Source organism: Buteo buteo, chromosome 18, assembly GCF_964188355.1.
Source record: "Buteo buteo chromosome 18, bButBut1.hap1.1, whole genome shotgun sequence".
In the NCBI taxonomy this organism is placed as follows: Eukaryota; Metazoa; Chordata; class Aves; order Accipitriformes; family Accipitridae; genus Buteo; species Buteo buteo.
Genome location: NC_134188.1, coordinates 27,699,031 through 27,723,044, shown reverse-complemented (window position 1 = coordinate 27,723,044; position 24,014 = coordinate 27,699,031). Strand labels below are relative to the sequence as shown.

Genomic DNA, 24,014 nt, shown 5'->3' with positions numbered 1-24,014 from the left:
AGCTCATTTCTGCTCCCTGCTCCGACGTTAGCTTCCCTAGACAAATTCTCTGTGCCCCTGCGTCCTGTTTGCAGAGCAGTGCCAGCATCACCTGAAGATTTATCTGTACAAAGATCTTTATCTTTACAAAGATAAATCTGTGCATTATCGAGCTGCGTGATAAAGTACCCTGCTATTTTGAAATTGCTTTTCCACTCCCAAATTTTTACCTTTTTTTAATGGAGTGGGTTTTGGTTTAGATTTTTCATTTCTAATGCAGATTCAAGAGCAGTTGCTGTGAGGTATGCTTCTGCTCTGGCGTAATTAGTTTTCTCTACTGTAATTGCTTCTCCTTTTTCCATTGTTTATTGAAAGACAAATGAATTTCCAGGTCTAGTTGCACTGGGAATGCTGACAGCAGCTTTTTAAAATCCCACAGCACAGCTATTTGTCTTTTTTACTGAGCTGAATCCTGCAGAGTGGGCCAAATTTGGCTTCACCTCTGTGTCCTGGGCAAATTACTGCACTAATTAATTTCTCTAAGACTGGGACCTCCTTCCTGTTTAACATTAGGGGAGTGATGAAGTGAGGGCACCGTCTGCAGGCATCAAGTGTGGATAGAAAACAGCAACAACTTGCTGAGTAAACTTGCATGAAGAGGCATGAGAGGCTGATCATTTAAAAGTAAGGTTACAGGATTTTTTAAAAAAACATACTCCATTATTAATTTCTTATCCTCCTTTATAAGAATATGTTGGTTTCTGAGAAGTGAGGTATGATCCATTGCATTGTGTGGTTTTCTGTTTATGCTCCCTTGGTTTATTGCTGCAGGCATTGCTGTGGAGTGAGCAGAGTTGATTTTAGAATGGAAGAATTGGCATTTTTCTCAGGAATGAGGTGACAAATTATTGCCGCTCCTTAAAAAGGAGAAAGGGGTGCTCCGTATGGCAGCAAGAGAAGAGACAAAGAGGGGACTGTGGCTGAAGAACGTGTATGGTTACTGAGAACATCCATAACGGTGGGAGACAGCAAACCAAGTGGCAGAGAAGGGCTGCTCGGCAGCACCCGACCAGCCAGCGCGTTTGGATGCCAGAAGAGAAAGACTTTGCAGAGGGAAGCTCCTTTGGGCAGAGCTTTGGAAGAAGGAGGGAAGCAGTGAGTGCTTGGACTTCCCAGGAACTTCAGTGAAAGGATCTGAGCACTCCTGTTGGGGGGCATGAGCCAGCAGAGCTGAGACTAAGCCAGATAATAATCACTTGTTAAGACGTGAAAGCGTCAGGAGACTTTCTGAGGCCATGGTTCAATGATAGAGTAAATCCAGCTTTAGGACACCTTGTGCTAATCCAAGAATGCCATGGCCCCGTAAGATGGAGCGCTGGTCCAGATAAACTCCCTCTGCCAGCTCAGATGTGTCCAAAAGGCTTCAATAACTTAAGTTCTGTAGCAGCAGGCTGGGTTTTATCTGTCTATGTCGCTCTAATATGTCAAATCAGGTTTTGCATGTCCTCTTGTGGGCAGCACGGCGAGGGAAAGCTGGCCTGAGTTCTGTGCTGTGGGTTGTAGCTGGTTCAGCAGAGACAAACTGGTGCTGGGGCTGGTTCTGCTTTGTCTTGGCGGACACTGGGCCGAGTCTTGTTTCTGAAACGAAAAAGCAAACTGGGAAAAACATTAAATTTTTTTCTAATGAAGCAGATTTCATTAGGAAATGCTGGTTTGGCAAAACCTTTTAAAGATTTGTAGCAGTAAATAAACAGAACACTTCACTGCTTCAATCAGTTGTGTGGAAACTTGGGAGAGGACCACCCCAAAGCCTGGTGAGCGTTGCTGAAAAGCTTTGTCTTCCTGTGGATCTGAGGCTCACGAACCCCCGAGTCCCTGCCCACGCTCCAGTCCCCTTGGGGTCTCCCGGGTTTCCATTGAAGACAGCCCTCCCTGCCAGGGTCAAGGAACATCGCAGCAGCAGACTGCCTGTGGGGAGCTGGAAGCCGATGAACAACACGTAGAGACAAGGACCAGCCGTGTATAGAGCCAAGAAGCTCTCGATGCCTCGTGGGGCTTCCCTGCCAGTAACCGGGACCCTCTTTTGGGTCATGGCATCTGGGATTCACGGAATCTGCCTCCAGTTTTTCCAAAACAGGTGGGGTTTTTTTGCCAGAGTTTCGACAGAAATTTCATTCCAAGTCTTAAACTTCATAAATATCTATTTTTGACACGTTAGTTAAACTTCTGAGCAGAACAGACGTGCCATGTTTTGAGCATCCCCCTGGCAGTGAGCCTGCACAGGTCTGAAGTGGAAGCCCACTGCAATGCAGGACACAGCCCCAGGAGCTGCATGGTTGTAAGATTGAAAGAGGGAGTGCTGAATTCTTCGCTCGGAGTGACATTTGAGGGATTGCAGCAGAGGAGCGAGGTGGCTGGAACCGAGAGGTGCATCGGTAAATCCGCTGTTGTGATCTCCTTTACCCCAGCTCTCATCTCTTGAACGTCTCGTACTAGTTGGCTTTTGATCGCCGTTGCCTTCGCGAGGCCAAGTCTCCCTGCACCGTAAATCAGCGTAGCTTCCCTCCACCGGTGTTGCCGCATCCCGGCTCTTGCAGTAGAGAGCCACGCTGGGTGTGAGAAGACTACATGCCAGGCAGTTAATGTTCCTGGAAAGGAAACCCGCATCACAGCCGATTCTCAGGCTACCGCAAATTGTTGTTGAGGTCAGTGCAAATTGTTACCCAAGGACACTGGCAGAGTGTGATTGTTCTCGGATAACAAGGGGGATCTCATGTTAATTCAGCTGGCAGAGCTGTTACCACTAATAGCGGGGAACTGCTGCCGCTGCTTTCGAAATTATCCGACTGAGCTAATCCGAGGATGAGGAGACGATTTATTGATTTGAAGTCCTAGCCAGACATAGATAGAGATAATTCTAGGATGTTAGGGGTATTATTCCCACAGAAAAGCAAGCTTGGTAAATACTTTTCATTTATTTATTAGCCCCTGCAAAACAGTTGTGTTGTATTGCAGCTTGAATGTTTTATTTAGAGATGTGAATAGCTGAGATACTGAAAATAAGAGCTTTCTGGATGGCAGTCATTTGATATTTTTGCTGAAACTGCTTGTTTCCTAAAGCAAATAGCCACTCAAACCGCTAACACTGGTTCGAGCTCACCCTTTCTTTAAAGCTATTTTTAAAAGATTAAAAAAAAAAAAAAAGGGTGTTAAGTTTGCGGCTCTGCTTTTGCATTCTGGTCAGGTGTCTTTTCGCTCTTCATGGGTCTCTTGCAAGCTGGCTTCTGAGGACTCTGGTTAATGTCCTAGAAAATAACCTTGTGCTTAGACTAACAGCCATTTTATCCCTGCTGCTCTCTTGCTGTTTCTTGGGGGTGGAGAACTGCCTGCGGGAGCAGGGCAAAGCGAGAACCAGGTTATTGCCAGGCTGCTCATCAACAGCTCCGGTTCTGCTGCCGCACCGCCGGTCCCGAGCCTGAAGCGTTCCTGGCTGACCCGGGGTTTTCACCGAGCCGGGCAGGCTGGCAAACCATGAGTTACAGAGATCAGATGTACATATTGTGAAGGACGAGCTCGGACCCCGAGCCTCAGCTGGCGATGGGACCTCAGAGAGCGTTCTGCCCCATTAGTAGTCAGTCTGTCCTCTTGCCAACGGCCGTTAGAAGGAACCGCAGGATGGAGGTCAGCCAGCGCTGGATCAGAAAGCCTCCCCGAGGAGCCCTCGTGTGGGATTACAAGTAAGGATGCCGCCTCTTTGATGCCTTCATCTTCGTTCTCTGCATTGCAAAGTAGTTTTGCTTCCCCTAGCCCAAACAGGGAGGCAACGCAGCTGAAATCTTTTGAGGCGCAGCTCTGGGACCAAAGGTCTGGGCGTCAAGACCTGCCCTTCCACTAACTCCTGCTGCAGCCCTACCAAGTCACTTCACTGGTACTTACCTCCAGTTCTCTTAAAATGTTTCGAAGGTGCCATCCTCCCAGATGGACGGCTCCACGGAGAAGTGCAGTGTCTCGGAGACAGAGCAAACGTTGCTGATTTCTGGCCCTTTTTAGCCTTGAGTGTTATTGCTCCCCACCTGGATTCTTTCACCTTCAGTTTTGCTTTCATTCACCCTATCGCAATCAGGCTGGGATGAGCACTGCTCCTCTCTCATTCCCCCGAGTAGGGAAAATCCCACATCCTCAAAATCCCCAGACTCCCATAAAAAACCCCAAAATCTCTTATCACTCTGCAGCGTAACAGATTTCACATTCTTAAGCGGCATGTCCTCTGGAAGGTGGCTGCGTGCCTGCTCCAGAGATGAGGGCAGCATTGAGCATAGGTGTTACGTGTTTATAGAGAAACCGAACTGGCAGTTAAATTGTTTGAGCACGGCCAACTTAATGCCCCCCAGCCTCAGTGTCTGCTGTTTGATGGCCTCGTTATACACAGGCTGTTGATACGGCTGTAGTTTTATTCAGGGCGTCATCACTCAACCGTAATAGTGTGGAAATAAGGAATGTTTTTGTGAGTCTGTGGCCAGCGAGGACTTCACAAATGTGAGTGCAGCGCGGTGCCGATCTGCAGCCCTGGCCCGGCGGCTGCTGTAGAAGCTGCTGGCAGCGTTTGGCTGCCCATGGAGGGCTGCAGGCTGCACCGGAGCAGGTAAAAAGAGGGAATGTTTGGAACAGGCCCTATAGCACCTATAGCAGCGCTGCTGGGTCCACAGCAACTGATTGTGGCCACAGCTGGGGTTGCGTGAACGTCACCAAGGGGTGGCTCTGCAGGAGGAAGCCTATGGATCCAGCGCTCCTCGGAGGAGCAGCTCCGCAGAGCTGTGCCAACTGCTCTGCTTTGCGCTAAAAAGAGAAAAAAGGAAAAAAAAAAGAGGCCATTTGAACCATTCAAAACCTGATACCGGTGCTCCTACCTGACGCCTGCGGTAGCAGTGGGGTTCAGGGCTCGGTGTGCGCGTTGGCTCGGACACCCCCGAGCTGCCCGTCGGTGCCACACGCCGAGCCCAGAACCGGGGCGGGCTCGTGATCATCCCCAAATGACGCAGCGCCGGCGTGGGATGTCAGCGGGCGTCCTGCGATTCTCCCGTTGGAGCTGGGGCCAGTGCTGACATTTTCCCTTACCAGAAGCATGGGCGGGGGAAGGTATTTTAAAAGTGTATTTATAAACCTGTGCTCTTAACGCGCTGTTTCCCAAACTTTGGGTGAAGAACGGCAGAGATGGGGATTCGTGTTGGGCCATATGGCTACTGGTGGTTAGGAACAACAGGAGCACGACTCCTGTTTGGGAGAAAAGGGGAGTAATACGGGCTGAACTGATTGCAGTCGGTGACGGGGTGCACATGGGGAGGTGTGGGGAACGAAGCACCGGTGCGGTGGACGAGGCACCTGTGTCCTCTCCTCCACTGAACGCTGCAGCTCCGTGTGCACTCTTCTCTTGCCTGTCCCCTTTCACAACTGTAAAATAAGTGACATTTCCATCGCAGGGGGGTACACGTGCACTAGGTAGGTGTGGAAAACACATGCCGCTCTCTGAGCCCAAGGCAGAGACACCTGTGTGCCCGCAAGCACATCACAGCCAGATATTCTTCTCCACTCGTGTGCAAGAGGGAAAGCGCTTGTGTGCAACGCTCAGAGATCCCATCACGATGTCTGAGCCTCTGGACTGTTAGGAATGCTTGCTGGCAGGAGGAAAAGCTCCTCTGCAGTTAAGTCTCTGATGCAGCGCGACATCTTTGTGAAAAATATAAAAGGGGTGTGATTTTTCTGGCGCTGTATTTCTCCTGCTGTAATTATTGCTTTTAATCATCTCATTACCTAGCAGAGAAAGGAGCGTAAGGCTGTAGGTAGCAGTGCAGTGGGGACAAGGCACATCGAGGTTTCAGGCTGTGTTTTTTCACTCTGTGCTTTGGGGCATGAGTATTACTTCCCTCGAGGACCAGCTTCCCAGCAGAAAATCAAAAGCTGCATGAAGAGGTAGCCCGAGAAACACAGCAGCAGCAGGGAAGACCCCTCATCGTCTCGATGCTGCCACGGCTGAGATTGCCATCAGCTCAGGAGGTTTTGTCCAGACAAGCTAATGAGGCATGAACATCCCTGAGCGCTCCAGACGACGCTGCTGGGAGCAGGCACCACATGCTGCCGTGGGTTAGGGCAAAAAGCGGTGGCAGGAACCGAGGAGTCTAAAACTTGGTACCACGGCACTTTACCACTCTCCACTTTTTTCAATCTAAAGCAGCAAAAATGCCTCCTGCGGGATCTGTGCTGGCCGGGGGCGTAGCGTACCTGCGCTGTTCCGTGCATGCTGGCCAGAGGAGCAAAAGCAAACCCTTCTCCCTTGATTTCTCCCCGCTTTGTCCTCGTATTGAGTGCATGCTCCGTGTATGCACACCCACATCCATCTCAACAGAGTCCTGGGCTCTCCACGTCCTCCTGTGTCACGTAACCACAGCGAGCGGTTAAACCATGAGCTGCCATTTCAGGGAGTGCACGGAAGAGCAGGTAACGGCCTTATCTCAGTGCCTCTGATACAGATGCACCCATAAATCATCGTAAAATGCAGCATGCAGGGGAGAGCAGCCACTTCCTGCCCTCTGCTTATTTCCTGGAGCTTGAAAGCTGATTAAGAACCACTTACTTAAGCTGATGGGTTTCAAGTGATACTACCAGGGCAAACTGCTCTCTTCAAAATGCCCATTAAAGTTTCAATTTACGTACCTCACACAGAGCCGTAAGGCCAGGGTGTGAGCTGCTGGAATGACCTCTGTTAGCAGCCAGTCGGTTCATTAAATAGTAAAGAGCCGAACAATTTCTAGCTAAATAGCACGCTGAGTGTCCTTATTTCATTTCCTGTTTTTAAAGGAAGTATAAATTATTTACTAATGTGCTTAAAGTCCTTTAAGTGAATCCAGGCAGCGAAGCAAAATCTTGTTTACCAGGGCAGATGCCCAAAGGAAAGTGTCAGAGTGATGGACCCATTTGTGAACAGCCATTAAAAAGCTGCCAACAATTTATCAGATTTAATGGAGGTAATGGGCCAGGATTATAGTCAAGTCAGGCTGGTGGGTAGGACTTCTGCGCTTCAGTAATGGTTTGGTTATTGCTGCAATTTGTGGATTAAGTCCAGAGACCTTCTGGTGCAAAACTTCTAAGTTTGCCCATTTGTAAGTTCAGGGGTGTTGATTTTCAAGCCTCATCATTCAAAAGCTTTAACCACGTTCTCACACGTGTGAAGTCTCCTCCTGGAGATTCACACACACTTTTCCAGAGCCGCATTTCGCTGGACCACAGTTACTCGTCCTTGGCATAGACCTGAGCAGTTTTCTGCCCCAGTTTCAATCCTGCTCTTGGATTCCTGTAGCCAGCTGCAGGGAAAGAGACAGGATTGGGGCAGCTGAATGCTGTCTCTGCCTGGAAACACGGTGCCCTTTCCCCTCCGTGTCCTGCGGGATCATGCCACCTTCCACTGCTGCCGGAAGGTTTGCTGGACTTATTCCCCCATGTTCTTGCCAAGCCAAGAAACAGTAAATCCTCCTGCATATGAAATGTTTACAAAATTTAGCCTGTGAACATGGCCCTGACTCCGGCTCCTCCCAGCTGTGTTTCCACTCCATCTCGCCCTGCTCCGACGGCTTCCTCGGGCTTCTCCGTGCGGGAAGAGGCTCAACGGAGCAAGGCTTGGGCTCCCCATGAGGCAACCGGCTCCACGGGGGCAGGACACGTTTCTCAGGAGCTTTTCCAGAGCTGCCAGAGAGTTGTGAGTAACTTGGTGAGGGGATTTATAACAGACATGGCAATTCAACTCCAACAGTAGCAGCTGCTCCAACTGCAGCAATAAACTATAATACTGTGGCTCTTGCAATAAAACTCCCATCTGAGTCAGACTTTACAAATGCTTTTCAACTGGTGCTTGCAGTTCATCATATCTCTACTTGAATTACTTTCCAGCACCAGTATCCATTCATTTAATGCAAACTATCTCATCTTGTCCATCTCTACCCTGGGTTTCATTTTCCACAGCCACTTGCTGGGAAAATTCATTAACTCTGTGGTGCGTCTGATGAAATTGCTGGTTGTAGGGATGGCGATTTGGATGTTTTTCTTTTCTAGGCCTCTGGCTCCTGTACAAAAAGGTGGTGCAACGTAGGCTTAACTTGGTGCATTGACCTTGGTCTTGTTTCTTGGTGTCACAGCAGGGCTCGGGAGCTTTGGATGGGGGTTAGGCTCTCGGGAGCGTGGGACAGGCAGCCTGTTCCTCTGAGGATGGTGATGGTGCAGTTTGGGGACCCCTCACAGGCCGTGTGAAGACAGCAGCATCCTACAGACACAAAGTTGCGCAGCTGCGTCAAGCTCTTGGGTCTTGCGTCCTGCCCTGGCACCCAGCTCTTGTCCGGGCTGGGCAGAACTGACGGAAACAAGTCTGAATGACGTGTCTGAACAGATATTCATCCAAGTAGGTATTTCGGGTTGCTCGGCACCCTCCGTTTGGGAGGTGAAGAGAGCTTCTGCCCTTGGCTTCTTGTGTACGTCATCCTGGTCCCCTCCTCTGGTCCTGGCAGCACTGGGCTGCCGTGATGCAGCTCCTGGGCCGCAGGGGGGCCTCGGCTTTGGCTGAGGTTTCTGCTCCGTCCTCCATTTCCCATAGCAGACATTCTCCCCTGGGACCACCCCGTTACAGGAGAGCTTCCTTGCCACTGAGAAATGTGGTTGGGAGCTGACTGGTGTAAATGCCTTTTTTTTTTTTTTTTTCCTTCTTTATATGATTTAGTTATTCCTGTAATAGTGATCATCAGATTTCTTGCTGCTGGGGGCAGCTCTTTTCTTGCAGAGGCCATGTCGGTCCTCCACAGCTCCTCCTTGCCGTTCCCCAGGTGACTGGGGTCTGGTGAACCCTGTACTGGTCCTCGGTCCAGGATTCTCTGCCCTGACAGCACGGGGTTGTAGTACACCGTCCTGCTGGGGAACAGCCGGCCCCGGGGAGCCCGTCTGTTAGAGACAAATCTATCAGCCTCAGTCAGTAGATTTATATCCAGACAAATCCCTCCGAGCAGCCGCCCTTTCCTTTAGGACTAGCTCCATCTCCTGCTGCCCACAGCTGCAAGGAGAAAAGCTCATCTGCTATCGAAGGGGTGATTTTAGAGGCAGGATCGACATCCCTCCAACACCCCAAAAAGCTTTTTTGGGGAAGGTGGTGCATCCTCAGAGCCAGAGCCCAGAAGAGAGCGCGTAGTGAGGACTTGCTCTCGAGGGGCTCTTTCGGGGTCTGCCGTGAATGGAGACAAGGTCTCTGCCGAGGCTGTCGAAATCCCCCTGTAGCATGGCCCCAAGGACTGTGCCACGGCTTGGTTTTGCAGGGAGAGAAATCAGAAGAAACGGGCTCCTGCAAGGGAGGTTTCTGAACTCCTCAGGCATATTCAGAGAGGTGATGGGCCCTGTCCTGTCCTGGATGGGGACCCAGCTCATACCCCGAAATCCTGCAGGTGTCGGAGCTCGAGGGACCACAGGGCGGAGGTTTTACCTCACCTCCCTCCCTCTCGTGAAATTCAGTTTGCATCTCGCTCTGTGAGCGCAGGTGGAAGAGGCTGGATCTGGCCGCAGCTCCCCCGCGTCTCTGGGGAATGCTGCCTCGGCCGCAGCAGGAAGGGACAGGCCCCGTGTTTCTGCCCATACCAATTTGTCCAGGTGTGATTTTGATGACCCCCAGGCTGTTCCCTGATGCTTTCTTCCTTTGCAGAGCCAGCACGGTCCTTGCGTGCCTGCAGGATCTCTCTGCAGCACTAGCATGTTATTGCCATGTGAAAGCAGCAGCAGCAGCAGCAATGGCAGTCAGGGACCTTCCCAGGCAGGACTTTTGCTCCCAGTGCCGCCTTTCGCTATCGTCCGGAGAAAGCAGGGGGTATCCCAAAATCCAGCATGCCTGCAAGCCGGAAAAGCTGCTGGCTGTCCTGGCCCCTTCACTGCGAAGGGCTGCCAGCCCCTCCTGGATGCTCTGAACAGGAGCCAGGTTCCTGGGGAGAAAACGCGGGGATGCCGGCTTAATTGAGCCTGTTCAATGGCCTTCGGCTGCCATAAACCATGTTGCTGTCTGGGCAATGAAAGGAGCTGGGAGGAGGCAGGAAAGCTCCCGATTCCCGAACCTGCTCTAAGCCGGCATCCCCCACAGCGAGGAAGCCTGCTGCTAACCCCCCAGCTCCTGCAAGGGGCCCTCGGCGGGGGTACGGGGGGTCCCTGGTGCCACCAAATGCCACGGCCGGGGGTAGCGTCCCTCCCGTGCATCCTCTGTCTTTGCTCCTGCCCATGGCTGCGAAAGAGAACCTGTCTCGCAAGTGCAAGAGGAGATCCAAGTGCTGTGTGCTGAGAGTGGGGGCTTTTAATGCCAACTTGGGGGGCAGGTGGGATGTCAGGAGTGCCCATCCTGTGCCTGGGAGCCAGAGTCATGACCGGAGCCGGTGGCTGCATCGTTGTGGAAGCCTACAGGGACTAACCCCCGGTCCCGGGCAGTGGAGTGGGGCCAGGCTCTGCCGCAGAGCTGGGATCGCTGGCGCCTTCCTGACCACCCCAGTTTATCCCGCTCCCAGAGTATGGGGGAGCCCCGAGGCAATGCTCTGGGGATGCAGCCAGGGACCTGTTCCTTTTGCTGCCGCAACCCCAAGGGTTTTTTCCATCCACCCAGGGCCCTGGGGACAAAGGGAGCTCCTTTCCTTTGGGGGGGAGGCAGCCTCTGCCCTCTCACGGCTGGTTCCACGCAACGGCGGCAGGGAAACGGGGGACAGCCGGGCTGCAGTCCCCAAGGGTGGCCGCCCCTTCTCCAGCTCCCTTCGGCCCCAAAAACCTGAGAAACAGCCGCTCCCATCGTGGGGTTTACGGACAGTCCTTGGCCCGCTGCGGACCCAAGCCACCGACTGGCCTCACTGGGGCCGGGAAGCCACCAGGACCCTTTTGCTTTGTTGGACCAGATTTGAGCTCTCCAAGGCGAGGGCTTGCGGGCACGTCGCAGCTTTTTCGGGATGCTGCCAGCCTCCGTTTCAGCAGGGATGGAGCGAAAGATTAGTTCATCCCCATTTGGCTGCAAACAGCATCTCAGAGCATCACCACGTATCTCTGGGAGCTGCGCCGGCTGGCTTGGGCTGCAGACGGGGATGGCCGGAGCTGAGGGAGGAATCCCACGTTGCTATTTGTGGAAGGGACTGAAATGTTCCCGGCTGCGAAGGCCGCAGCTTGGAGCCCGCTGACTTAGCTGGGCCACGTCTGGGGGGAGAGGGGACATTCCCTTGCTGCCGAAAGCCACCGAGGCCCCTGCTTTGTACCAGGGTGCAGCTTGACCCCGACTCCGGTTGTGGATGCTGACCCTGAAATGCTGACACAACACATAGTTTCTCCTTAATAGGGCATGGAAAAGGCGATGCACGTCAGGGCCAGGCTTTTTGCTAATGTCGTGCCTTTCCCTGTCTTTATATGATCCAGAAATATATTGTTTGAGCCCCTCCTGGGTAAACTCAGCCCCCCCAAAAAAGATGATCTTGGGCAGATACTTCCTGCTCTGGAAGTATCATGGTCCCAAGCTGGAAACCAGCAAACAGAGTGGGTTTTGTGCAGATTAGGAGGGTCTTAAAAATTGTTTGAGACCCTGGTTAATAGGGTCTTGGGCTCAGATCCCTGCACAGAGATATCTTCAGCTCCTGGCCACTTCTCCAAAGCCAGTGTCTGATGGTCTGGTGTTACCCTGGGGTGAGGACCTCAAACGCAGATGTGCCCTCAACTTGGCACAGTACTGGGACCGTGGGTTCCCCAAGTGCCACCCCGAACCTGACCACCTTCGTGGTCTTTTGAGCAAGATGTTCCTGCCTGGCCCCATCCCCCTGCCGCAATTTGCTGCCCTCTCCTTGGTGCCCACAAGCTGCTGTGGAGCTGGGCTGGAGCAGGGAAATGAGCAGGGCTTTAAATAACCTCCTCCAAAATATATGTGTGTTTGTGTTGGATCGTTTCTGGGAGCTGGTTGACAGCCGGGCTCCAGAAACAGCAGGATGGGCCAGGGAAGGGGGGAGGAAGGGGCAGGGGTGAGGGAAGAAAGACGGGAGCTCCTCTAAGCCTCTTCGCTGCCAGGGAAAATGCGATACTGCACCATGCTGGAAGAAAAAAGGAAAGCTTTCCTTGGAGCTGAGATTTCTCCTGCTCATCTCCTGTCTCAGTGATGGGCTGGAGAAAGGTCACACGTGCACTCAGGCTTGTTTGCACCCAGTGCAGAAACGCTGTGTTGGTCAGTCCTGTGGTCCATCCAGATGGATGAGGGATGTTCGAGGTACATCCCTGGCCCGGTGGCTTTAGTATCTCCTCATGAGGTGGCTACCCTATCCCCTTTTCCTACGTGCTTTAAAGCCTGGGCACCCTCCTGAACTCCCTTGCAGCTCTGCTACAGCTCCACGCAGACCAACGGCCCCAGCTCCTCCAGAGGATGAGGCTCAGTGGGTTCCTCTGAGGGGTCAGTTCAGAAATCACAGTGAGAAGCAACCTGCAGGCTTAAATGGGCGGGACAGAAATTAGGGTACCTTACACCCAGGCCAATTTGTTGCAGGTATAGGCTTGGATGGAGTGTCGGTGGTGATTTATACAGCACTAGGAAGGGACCAGCACCTCTTCTGCCATCTGGATGGGAGCTGGCTTTGTCTCGTTGTGTCCAGGGATGCAGATGGAGAAGAGCACCAGGAGCTCACCGAGTGCCGAAGCAGGTATTTCTGTCCACACTACGTCAGCCCAGTCTGAGCCCTCGTCCCTCGCTGCCCCTCAAATCCATCCCATGGTCAACCTGGCTCCATCCTGGCCACAGCCTCAGCCCCCCTGGGGGAGAGATCAGGAAGAGACTGGTGGAGCTGTGGCTCCTAATTTTGGCAAAGACGAAGTCCCCGCTGAGGACAGCGCTGCTGGAGTCCGTGGACAGTAACTGGCACTTGAGGAGCACGGAGATGAAACCAGAGGAGGATGGGGCTGCCAGAGAGAGCGCTGAGGTCAGCGTGTTTTGGCAGCCCGAGAGCGAGGAAAGGGGGGTGGGGGTGAGGGACGGAGTCTCCTGCTGAGTCCCTTCTCTCTGGAGAGATCATAGCTCTCTGCAGAGAGTGGGGAAAGAAGTCGAAGGGTGGAGGGTGAAGGACAGCTAAGCTTGGACAGGCTGAGAGAGAGGGGAAGGAGTTGGCGGAGGGCAGGGTGTGATGGTTGGACACAGCAGGAATGAAAGAAAAAGGGATTTGGTGACAAGAAGAGGGGACACAAGTGCCTCACCGGCAGCTGCCCTTGCGAAGTGGACCGTGGGCTGCTCCGGACAGGCTCTGTCTCACGATGTCTCCGTCATCCCTCAAATTCTGGACGAATGAACCCCCGGGAAAGAGGGAAGAGGGAGGAGAGGAGAGACACGAAGCTTTTCCCACTCTAGAAACCGTCTCCACTGACATCTAGTGGCAAAATAGTCCTTTCCCTGGTAAAGAGGAGAGCTGGGTCTTCCAGGTGCTGCTGCCTCCCCGCTGCTCCCCACGGGCGATGCTGGCGTGGGTGTTTGAAGCAGGGGTGTTTTACCAGCGCTGCACTGGTCACACTGGTATTCCCTGCACGGTTTGCCCGGCTACATCTCAATGAGGCAGCAAAGCAGTGCCAAAAAAAGATGGGCCCCAAAACACCGTTGTTGGTGCAGTGACACTGTTCACGGGGCCCTGGTGGGGTTTGGCCCAGGAGTTAGCAGGTGCCAAACCGCAACAGGGGTCTGGATTTGGCCACCCTGTTTGGGAGAGAGCTTAAACAGCCGGAGGAGGGCTGGGCCACGTCAGACACCCTCACCCACACTCCCGGGTGGATTCGGAGCGGGTGGCAGAGGTCCCACTCCACTGTCTGTCCTCCCTTTCAGGGTTGGTACGACTCCAGAGCAGAGATGTTTTCTCCACCTTGCTGTTCCCAGAGTGATGCTGATTGCTGCCCAGCGTGTTTATGGGGACTACTCTTTGCTCATCAACTTTGCACGACCTAAGCGGTCCAGCCCAAAAGCAGAGGCAGTGTGGAGGTGGCTGCCAGGCAGACCAGCCGGTGGCAATGCCTCTTGGTGGGGACACGGGGTCATCAACTGTCTAATTTCAAACCACCGCTGGCCCTAACCAGCAATCCGCTGCTGTCAGCTACCTACAAACAAGAGAGCAGCCATGCTGGCTCAGAAGAAATCTAGTCCAGCGTTTCCTTCTGTAGCCAAAAGCCCAAAGAAAATTGAAAATATGACAAACCTGTTTGCAGCAACCACCCAGCTCCCACTGCCTTCATCTGCTCTTCGTGGGAGAACCGCGAATAGTCAGACCCTGCCTGTCCTCTCAAAGCTTGTGTGGGTTGGTAGATTTCGACCACATTTTATCTTTCCCAGGTTGAGTCCCAACCTGCACAGCTCACTTCACGCAGAGGTGCTGCCAGACCTGTGAGCATCCCTGCTGCCCTGCTCTGACTCTCTCCTGAGTCTCATTTACCCTTTTGGAGACACAGGATCAGATGTACCCCGTGGGCACACCACAGAATTATTTACAGAGCCATGAAATGATGGTCTCCCATTTCTTCTTTCTTTTTTGATAACTCTGACATTTCATTTCTTCTTTTGTTGCACAGACCCCTGCAGCATGTAAGCTCCATGTAAGGAGCAGACCTGTGCAATGCCCCTGCCTTTGCCCATGGCCACTCAGTTTCTGTAAAACCTCTGGCAAGACTTTCCAAGAGAAGCCTTAGAGAAAGCCAAGCCGCTCATTTCAACCTTTTTGCCCTTATCCCCTATCTTCTGGCTCCCTTCTGGGAGGTTTGCAAGGCAGGGCTTCCCTTTGCCGACTCTTCCCAAACAGACCATATTTACCCACTAGTGTGCGGGTATTTTCATGTATTGATTCTACCCATTATTATTATTTCTAATAGAAATGGCACAACCAAACCCTTGTAATCCCCTACAATCCCTAAACCACTTCCAAAAAAAAATTGCCACTTTCCCCATCTTTGGCAGAAGTTTCAAGCGAGAAATCTCATCCTGCTGTTACTAATTTAACCCAATGCTTGGACTGGTGAGGTGATGATACCATCACAGGAGTCAAAAAAAACCCACAGAAGATCTGCCCTGGAGCCACAACTGTCCTATTTATTGAATCATTTGTCTTGCAGCGAGGCATAGGGACTATAGCCCTGCTGCTCACGATGCTGCACACAGAGTAGGAAAGACCTGCAATAGCTTTAAGTTTACAGTTAGCGATCATACTTATTTACAGTTAACAATAAATAGTTAATAGCTACTGTTAAAATTTACATAAAGCAGCGAGTTAATGGATAACAGTGCAGCATCCTCTGGCAGCAAAGACTCTTGATGTTTCCCTGGAAATAACCAAACAGCCTGTCTGTGATTTTCACACCTCCTGATGGGCCTTTCCTTCCTCTGTGACTGCCTAAAAAAAAAAGGTTAAAACGACAGAAGCAGCAGCCTGTTAGGAGACGGGCCGGCCCTCGAGCTGCGCTCCCCTCACGCCTGTGGCGGCCAGCCGCAGTGCCATGAGGGGAGGGCGTCTCTACCGCCAGAGCGGGCCTCCGAGTAGCAAATCGGGGTGAATTATCTCGCTGCCAGCTCCTGCGCCCGTTTATGCCGGTTTTATAACAGTTTTAATGGAGACCGTGGACGTCCACAGCAACCTGACAGGTTGGAAAACCCCGCTGACAGCGGTAGGGTTCAGCCTCCCCAACATGGCGGCGCGCCAGGGCAGGGGGAAGACTACATTTCCCATCGCCCCCCGCCCGCCGACCCACGTGATCCCTCCGGCCCAATGGGAAGCGGCGGAAGGCAGATATAGCCCTCCCTCTAGGGCCCGCTCCCTCCTTTCCGCCGGGCGGCGCGGCTCAAGATGGCGGTGCAGATCTCCAAGAAGCGCAAGGTGAGGGCCGCGGCCCTGCTCGCCGGGGCCGCGGGGTACCTCCATATCGGTGGTTTCGCGCCGGGGGCGGCCCCGAGCGTCGCCGGGGCGGGGCGGCGGCGAGGGGATGGCGGCGGATGCGGGAGGATGGCGGCGGATGCGGTTCGGCGGCCCGGCGGGGAACATGGCGGCAGCGGCGGGAGGCCGGGGTGAGGGAGGGCGCGGAGGGCCTTGCGCGGGACCCGGCGGGGGGAAGCCATGATCCACCCCCCCAGCCCTGCTTGGGGCTTGCACGGAGCTCCGGGCTTGTGTGCAGAAGGGAGGCAGGCGGGGGTTGTGCTGAGGGACGCGGGGCGGTGCTGGAAGCTGATGAACTTGCTTGGTTTTCCTTGTGGTTTTGTTTTTTTTCTTTAGTGGGAAGAGTTTGGGTTTAGTGACTCCCTGGTTCTGTGGGTCAGAGGGGGCGGGAAGGTGCAGGGCTCTGCCTGTCGTGGAGAGGGAGGGAGGGAGAGAGGGAGGCTTGGGGCCTGTGCGCTGTCAGGGTGGGAGTGGGAGCCCTAGCAGCAGGCCCCTGTGGGGATGGTAAAGGGATGGGACACCCATCTCGTAATTATTTTATATAAATTCATACCGAATCAAAGTGCCACGGCAAGGCGTAGCAGCGAGCTATGATTTCAGCATGGAAATGTGGCTGTAGCGAGGTGTGGATCAGGTAGTGGGGTAGGCTCCTGCTAGAAGTGAATTGTCTCTGGGAACTTCAGGGGAGATGCTTTTATTTCTCACCACTGCTGCTTCCTCTCTTGAGAGGAGAGACTGTCAGTCTGCAGGGTGGATTGCACCCAAACTCAGAATGTGAAAATCTTGTGTTCAGGCTGAGCACTTGAACAGAGCTTGACGTGGTCCGTTTGTTTTTTAGTTTGTCGCTGACGGTATCTTCAAAGCTGAGCTGAATGAGTTTCTGACTCGTGAACTGGCTGAAGATGGGTACTCCGGAGTAGAAGTCCGGGTCACTCCAACCAGGACTGAGATTATCATACTTGCCACCAGGTAACTGAGATGCTGTTGTTGACTCACAGGTGCTGTGCACGGCTGTAAGGGATGCTGCTGCAGGCTGAAGCTTAAAAGTGGTCCATATTAGGGGAAACTATTTGAGAAAGAGATCTTGAAGTGATCTTTAGTGATACACCACTGTTACAACCCCTCAACTAAGTTAGATGCTCGGGCTGGAAGCTCTTTGGGATGGTTACAGGCTCAGACCTGGAGACACTTTTCTAAGGCATACTGTGCTTTTTTTTTTCCTAGAACTCAGAATGTCCTGGGCGAAAAGGGACGCCGCATCCGGGAGCTGACAGCTGTCGTGCAGAAGAGGTTTGGCTTCCCTGAGGGAAGCGTTGAGGTAAAAGTGTCTTGGTTAAAACAGTCAGTAGTAAGTGGGTTATGCAGTTAGCTTTGTGCACTGTCTGGATGGTGTCAGCTGAAAGGTGGTTTGACTTGAAGATAACTTGGGACCTGTTTTACCTACTCTGACAAAACACTCTTGTACTGAAAGACAAAATGCTTTGCTGTGTGTGGTATTTTGAGCACTGTCACTTCGGCTCATTTCCTCTGATGACCCAACAAGGAGGATGCAGATAAAACTTTTTAAACATACCTGTAATGTTTTGTAGAGAATGTCGCTGTCCCGATATTGAGGTGAGAAGCTAGTGTAACAGCATAATGTTTGGTATTCGTGTGTTACCATTACCCTTATTGTATTCAGAATGCTTCTGTCCTTACAAAGAAATTCTTTCGGTGCAGAAGGATCTTTGAGATTTTTGAGTATGATATTGTAATGAAATAGACAGTGTAAGTGACACACCAGTTATTTCTGGTCTTTTAATGTTTGAAATCTGTGCCCTTACTAGTACTTTCCTCTAAAACAAATTGGGGGGGGGGATGGGGAATGTGTGGTCTGGGGTGGTGCTTGCATTGATTCTTGCTTGGCCAGTGTTGCTGGATCCCATTAAACAGTGAAGATTGCTGATTATCTCCAGCAAATGCTTAAACATACTGAATGGCACAAACGCTCGCAGAGCGCATCGTGATTTGTCAGCTCTAGGAATATCACGTGCATGATTTTGAATACCTAGTTCTTCTGAAGTATCAGACTTTGGTCTCTTGGAGATGTTAGATTTAATACCCCTCACTCTCCTAGCTTTCAAAAATCAAACCTTTTCTTAGGTTTGATTTTAGTACTTAAGCAGACTTAATGTAACTGATGTGTTGTAAAAACTGTGTCTCAAGTGAAGTTTTTGTGATTGTCTGGATACCTCTCCCCAGTGATACTTAATGTTCTGGGGCTGTTTGAAGCAGCAGCTCTTTGAGACTGCACCATGGACGTTTTAATAGTCTCCTGACTTTCACTGGAGTGTCATCACTGTGTCTCAGCTCTGCCTGGAGTAGGAGACAGGCGCTGAAGGACTTAAGGGAGCGTAGTGTCCGAGGAAAAAACTTCTGCATGTGAATGGGGAAGGACTAACTGAAAACTGTCTTGAAATACAGCTCTGTTTCTGAGTTTACTTCTTCTCCTTTGTAGCTCTATGCTGAGAAGGTGGCCACGAGAGGTCTGTGCGCAATCGCTCAGGCAGAGTCCCTGCGGTACAAGCTTCTGGGAGGTTTAGCAGTGCGTCGGTGAGTAGAGCAAGTTGAGTGTGGTGCCACACTAAGGAAGCGTGGGATTCAAATACCATTTCAAAAAACCTCCTTGCCAGCTCATCTTTAGTTTGAAAATTTAACCTAGTAATGCTGCACTTGGAGAGGGCAGTTTATATTGATAATTCTACCGTATGGAAGCTTTTTGTTTAGTACCCGGTTACTTTTGATAGTAGTTGTTAGAATGTATTTCAGACATGAAAGTTGTAGTCTTAGAGTAGATCAGATTACAAGTTGTCTGACTGGTGTGCTTAAAGCTTGCATTTATTTCTTTGTGAATAAATTGTTGGAGGAGTGAAATACAATTTCACGCCTTCTGGCTGAATTGTAGTTCAGGTGACAGTGGCCTTGCTTCTCAGATCCCTTCGGTGATGATAAGATGACGAGTCAGAAGTGGGTGGCTCTTGTTGCGGTACCTCTGCAGCGTCATGTTCTGTGATGCTGTGTGTGGTTCTTCAGCAGGAGCATCCTGTCATCATTGAATGATTTAGAGGCATTTGTCTGAGAAGGGATGGGGAGCTGCACTCCTGACGTGGGTGTGTTGGCCACCTTCAGCTGTGGAGCTGCTTTTGTGTCACAAAGAATGTGTGCTTGTCACTGTTCCCACAACCTTACAAGGACCATAAGTCACAAGAGTTTTCTTAGGCTGGGTTTGACTGCTAAATGGTGTGAAGATTTTTGCTGCTTTGCGTAGCATTGACAGGGTGTGCGTTCAGAAGGCTTCTTACAAACAGAACTTTAAGTGTGATTGTCTGTGCTTGAAATTGGTGTAAAATGCCTCCACGGAGCCACATGGATTTGGCAGAGTGGGAGTAACGCTGTGGCTGTTGCTGCTCTCTCCCTGCAGAGCCTGCTATGGTGTCCTCCGCTTCATCATGGAGAGCGGTGCCAAGGGTTGCGAAGTGGTTGTGTCCGGCAAACTCAGAGGTCAGCGTGCCAAGTCCATGAAGTTTGTGGATGGCTTGATGATCCACAGTGGAGACCCAGTGAATTACTACGTTGACACAGCTGTGCGTCATGTCCTTCTCCGGCAGGGTGAGTGGCTGGGATGCAGATCCCTTTGCAGCTCTGTTGGTTCCTTCTATCAGTGCTTCAGAGCCAGATCTCAACTCCTGGCATCCCGTGCCTGCAGGTTGGAGGTTTCCCTCTGTCACCTGGGATGGTAACTCACATGATTTTGATGCACCACTGATCTTGCAAAGTGGTTCAGTTGTGCTACCAGTAGTTCTGACTCTGAAAATCTCTTGTTCTCTTGGGCTTTTGCAACTGAGCTCTCGCTGTGGAGATTGCACACTACATCTGAAGTAGAACTTTATTTGCATTTGTGTTATGTGAATGGGAAATGGAGAAGGGGCCATCAGCAGACAGCAGAATTTTGTGTAGTCATCCCAGGTCATCCACTTTTCTGGTGGTGAGGATTGCATGTTTCCAGTTGAGAATGTGGCTTTAGATTTTCCAGATACTGTCACTTGTGTCCCGTGGCCTCTGAGGTTGGGTAGCAAACAACTTGAAATGCATATTGACGGAGTTTAAGAGCTGCTGGCAGTTTGGATTCTTGGCTCCCAGGGGTAGGCAGACAGAACACGGGTGCTACAAGACCCATGAAAAAGTAATTGTCAGACAGTTTTCCCCCATAGCTGTGAGCTGGCAAGTCTTCCCAGCTAAACTAGCCAAGCCTGCTGACACTTGTCCTTCCCCCTGGTAAAACACAAATGACTTCTGCATCTTAATTGGCTTTGGGTTACTTAATTGCAGAACACCTGATGTAGGGATACTAGCATAGACAAAGCTATTCTCCGCCCTCCCTTCGGTGATGATACGATGACGAGTCAGAAGGGATGTCCTTGTGTCATTGCAGCCTGTTCAGTGCCATGTTCTGTGGTGCTGTGCTAAGGCTGCCTTGGGCAGGATGTCCTACTCATTGGATGATTTAGAGGCATTTGTCTGAGAAGGGATGCAAAAAACCCAGTGCAATTTCCTAGGAAAGTGAGCTGAGTTATCTCAGGAAGGACAGGGTTTAAAACCAGGCTTAGCATGATTTAAGGATATAGCATGTTTTCATTGTAGTCCCAGGCTGCAGTTAACAAAGGCAATGAATTGGATAAAGGTAAAAACGCTGATGTAAATTCACAGTAATTAGATTTTTAAGCTATAGCCCATTTGTGTCAATCAGCTTGCATCTTCAGTGTTGTCAGGAGATGTTTTTGGTGCAGATAGCATGTTTTGTGACCTTGGGGCTTGTCCCTACTGAATGTGTACTTGATGTTCTGTGTCTAATGAGCGTGTTTCTGTTACCCTGTCACTCTTCGCAGGAGTACTGGGCATCAAAGTAAAGATTATGTTGCCCTGGGACCCAAGTGGAAAGATTGGCCCCAAAAAGCCTCTGCCAGACCACGTCAGCATTGTGGAACCCAAAGAAGAGATCTTGCCCACCACCCCCATTTCAGAGCAGAAAGGTGGCAAACCAGAACAGCCAGCCATGCCTCAGCCGGTTCCCACTGCCTGAGGGGTAAGTGCCTGTGCATGGTGGGAGGATCCATGTGGAAAAGGTGTCATGTCACCAAAATAGCTATACAGTAGCTGGGATACTGGGAGGAAAAGCTGCTGCATTGTACCAGGCGCAGTGATCAACTGGGTTGGGTTTAGAGTATTGCCCTGGACAAAGGGGGCATGGTTTAAGGCATGCTGCAAACTGGCTAAGTGCACCCTTCAGTGAAGATGAGATGACAAAGCTGAAAGGGAATATGCTTGTCCAAGTGCCCTATTCTGTGTTGTGTTCTACAGCATGGATTTGGGGACCTTGAGTAACAATTTGAGTGACCTAGAGGCATTTGTCTGAGAAGGGTTCAGTGCCTTGGATGTTTTCACATTGTACCACCTGCTACCAGTGTGCAGTTGACAGCACAGGGTATATATTCCTCATATACCCCGCCCTCCATGGGATCCAGTTTAGGATAGATTTAGAAGCCAGTAACGTTGAGCACAATGTGTAGGCTAGTTTCATAAGTAAATAATAAAGGTTTGAAATCCTGTCTCCCTGAAGGAGTAGCTTCTAAGAGAGAAATTGATAGCTTGAAATTGTCTGAGACCTGCTCTGGGTTGTTCCCAGTGAAAATGTGCAACTTGCTGCTTTTAAAAGTTTTGCTCACTTTCTCCAGTTAGAGCAGCAGGAGGCACAGGGCCTAAGGCCTCTTCCAGAAGACTTCCTTAGCTTCCAGTGAGAGCCCAGCTGTGGTGTTCTCTGACTGAAGCTGGCCTTGTGTGAACAGGGAGAGTTCAGGGAGCTTGCAGGGCCACAGTGAAAGACGGGAATCTGACTAGCAAGGTCTGTTCCTGTGGGCAAAAGGGGTATCATTGGCTAAAATGCAAGAAGTGAGAGATGCCATTTAATTTGAAAATTTGGAGCCTGTTTGTTCACTTAGTGTTTCGGGTAGGAGAATGGTTATGGGAAGTGGTTTGCCACCATCTCACTCAGTATTTTGTTTTTTGTTGTAGGGTTTGTAACATCTGCAACCAGAAGCTTGACTGTCCTGAAGACATCTCTTAATAAAATCACAAAAGACAGTGTTTGTGGAAGTGCTTTTTTTTGCAAGATGTATTCCAGGAAAGCCTTGCTCCCACCTTTGGTATGGAAGAAATTCTGTTGCATTTCTTCCAGCTTATGTAAACCTTTTGGAGTGAACATACGAGATCCTGATCTAATCAAAGTGGGGACAAAATGCTGATTTCTAGGTAGAGCTGGAGCAGCAATCCGGTGTTTAGAGGGTCATGAATAACACCCCATGAACTGGAGTAGTACTGGTAACTTTTTACTTGCATACCAGTCCCTTTTTCCGAGGTCTCCAGAAGGGGGAGCTTTTTTAGCAATGTCCGAAGCAGTTGCAGTAGTTTATACCTTTCTGGCTTCAGCTGAAATATTACTATGTTCTACTAAATACTTTTTTCACCTCTGTGCATCCACGTCCCTTGTCACTGAAAAGACATTCACTATGTGACTTTCAGGGCTATAGACCATATAGGAACATTATAGCTCTTGTTAGGGTCAGGTAACGTTAGTTGGTGAACGTGTGGGGTGAGACAAACTTCTGAGTAGGTATTTACACATTGGTGGTGGGGGGGAAGTGTACACTCTGGATTTCAAACCATCTGTCCTAAGCTTTGAGATGCTAATATATTTCAGCGATTGGGGGAAAAAAACTTTCCTTCCTTTGAGGCTTGAGTAGACAGTCCATTAATTTGTCACTGTATTAATAATTGGCTTTAATGAGCTGTATGATAACACAGGTAGATCCTGAAGTTGATAATAGATGACAAGGCTACTTAAGCTATTGAAATACGTAGTCTGTAGGTGGGATGTGTTTTCACTTCTGTTCCGTTGCTGTATGAGTTACTTTTGATGCTCTTGTCTGCTGCGGTCAGACTAAAGCCTCGTAGCTGAAGCATTTGGTTAAGTTGATTGAGCATTTGGTTAAGTTTCAGGCAGAGATTCTAGTTCTGCCAGCTCCTTTCCCAGTGTGTTTTTCAAAGTCTGATGCATAATGGGAAGAGACTGTTATGCACATCGTAAGAGATCATGTGCACAGGATCAAGGCTTTGTTTTGTTCAGATTTTGAGAAATTCAGAACCTGTTCGTTACATTAACAAATATTGTACAAATCTGCAAAATTTGTTGCTTAGGAATAGCTTTTACATCCAGATTTCCATTTGCAGGAGACTTCTTTGCAGGAGCTAGGCAGGCAGTGTACGAACTGGAATTTCAAACTGACGGTGTCAGGAACTGGTCTGTCTGGCAGCATGTGTGTATGTGTGAGCCTCAGCCTTCCTGTTCCCAGCTTTTCTGGCAGGCTTCCTGGAAACCCAGCCTGGCAGGGTGCTGGCTGGGAAGCTGGTTAAGTCTGTGAGAAACAGATGTGCCTTCTCAGGGTGTCAGAGAGTGAGTCTGATTTCAGGTTTCTGTGCACATCTTTGAGTGGAAAGCTTTTAAAAAAAGTTATCACATGTTAAGTGTTAGAGTAAGTAATACCAACATTCATTTTTTATTTTTTTAAATATAAATTTGAATTTGGAATAAAAAAGTGACAGGCCACTTTGCCACTTTATAGGAGCAGGAAATGTGTGAAAGCTGGCAGGCCTGAAGCAATGTAAGAGTGACACACAGTGCAAGGCCTTGCACGCTGTGTCTAAATTCTTAAAATCTCCCAATATACTAGACGATCAGCTAGAATATATAGACAATGATCAGCTAGAAACTTTTCCTGCAGTCCTCCAGTGAGGGCTGGCTTTCCTGGAGATGGCTCAGTTTCTTTCTGGTTTAAAGCCTTCCAACCTGGTCCATCAGCCTATTAATCTCGCAGTGCCAATTACTGATAGAATCAAGAGGTGTTTATAGTTTGCTTGTGTGTAAGATCAAGAGATGTGCAAGCAGTGTGTTTAAGAGTGGTATTGCTGTACCTC

The 24,014-nt window shown here is 50.5% G+C and overlaps 1 protein-coding gene and 3 non-coding genes across 4 annotated transcripts; all 4 read left to right on the top strand.

Moving 5' to 3' along the window:
• The first annotated feature begins 15,789 nt into the window (after nt 1-15,789).
• RPS3 (ribosomal protein S3) lies at nt 15,790-22,124 on the top strand. The gene is made up of 7 exons (XM_075050263.1): nt 15,790-15,890; nt 16,786-16,916; nt 17,172-17,265; nt 18,445-18,539; nt 19,408-19,595; nt 20,873-21,069; nt 22,056-22,124. Exons 1-6 carry the CDS (start codon nt 15,861-15,863, stop codon nt 21,064-21,066), a joined length of 732 nt encoding a protein of 243 aa, XP_074906364.1. The 5' UTR covers nt 15,790-15,860; the 3' UTR covers nt 21,067-21,069; nt 22,056-22,124.
• On the top strand, nt 18,924-19,070 carry LOC142041697 (small nucleolar RNA SNORD15). Its single transcript, XR_012653529.1, has one exon. It is a non-coding gene; the product is annotated as a small nucleolar RNA SNORD15 (small nucleolar RNA).
• LOC142041685 (small nucleolar RNA SNORD15) lies at nt 20,366-20,513 on the top strand. Its single transcript, XR_012653518.1, has one exon. It is a non-coding gene; the product is annotated as a small nucleolar RNA SNORD15 (small nucleolar RNA).
• On the top strand, nt 21,268-21,404 carry LOC142041699 (small nucleolar RNA SNORD15). The gene has a single exon (XR_012653531.1). It is a non-coding gene; the product is annotated as a small nucleolar RNA SNORD15 (small nucleolar RNA).
• Nucleotides 22,125-24,014: the final 1,890 nt, after the last annotated feature.

What these genes read in the sequence shown, in the direction of transcription:
- RPS3 (XM_075050263.1), top strand. Translation starts at nt 15,861, where the DNA reads ATGGCGGTGCAGATCTCCAAGAAGCGCAAG. An exon ending in TCCCTGAGGGAAGCGTTGAG is followed by an intron (nt 17,266 to 18,444) that starts GTAAAAGTGTCT and finishes TCTCCTTTGTAG; the next exon opens with CTCTATGCTGAGAAGGTGGC. An exon ending in GGAGGTTTAGCAGTGCGTCG is followed by an intron (nt 18,540 to 19,407) that starts GTGAGTAGAGCA and finishes CTCTCCCTGCAG; the next exon opens with AGCCTGCTATGGTGTCCTCC.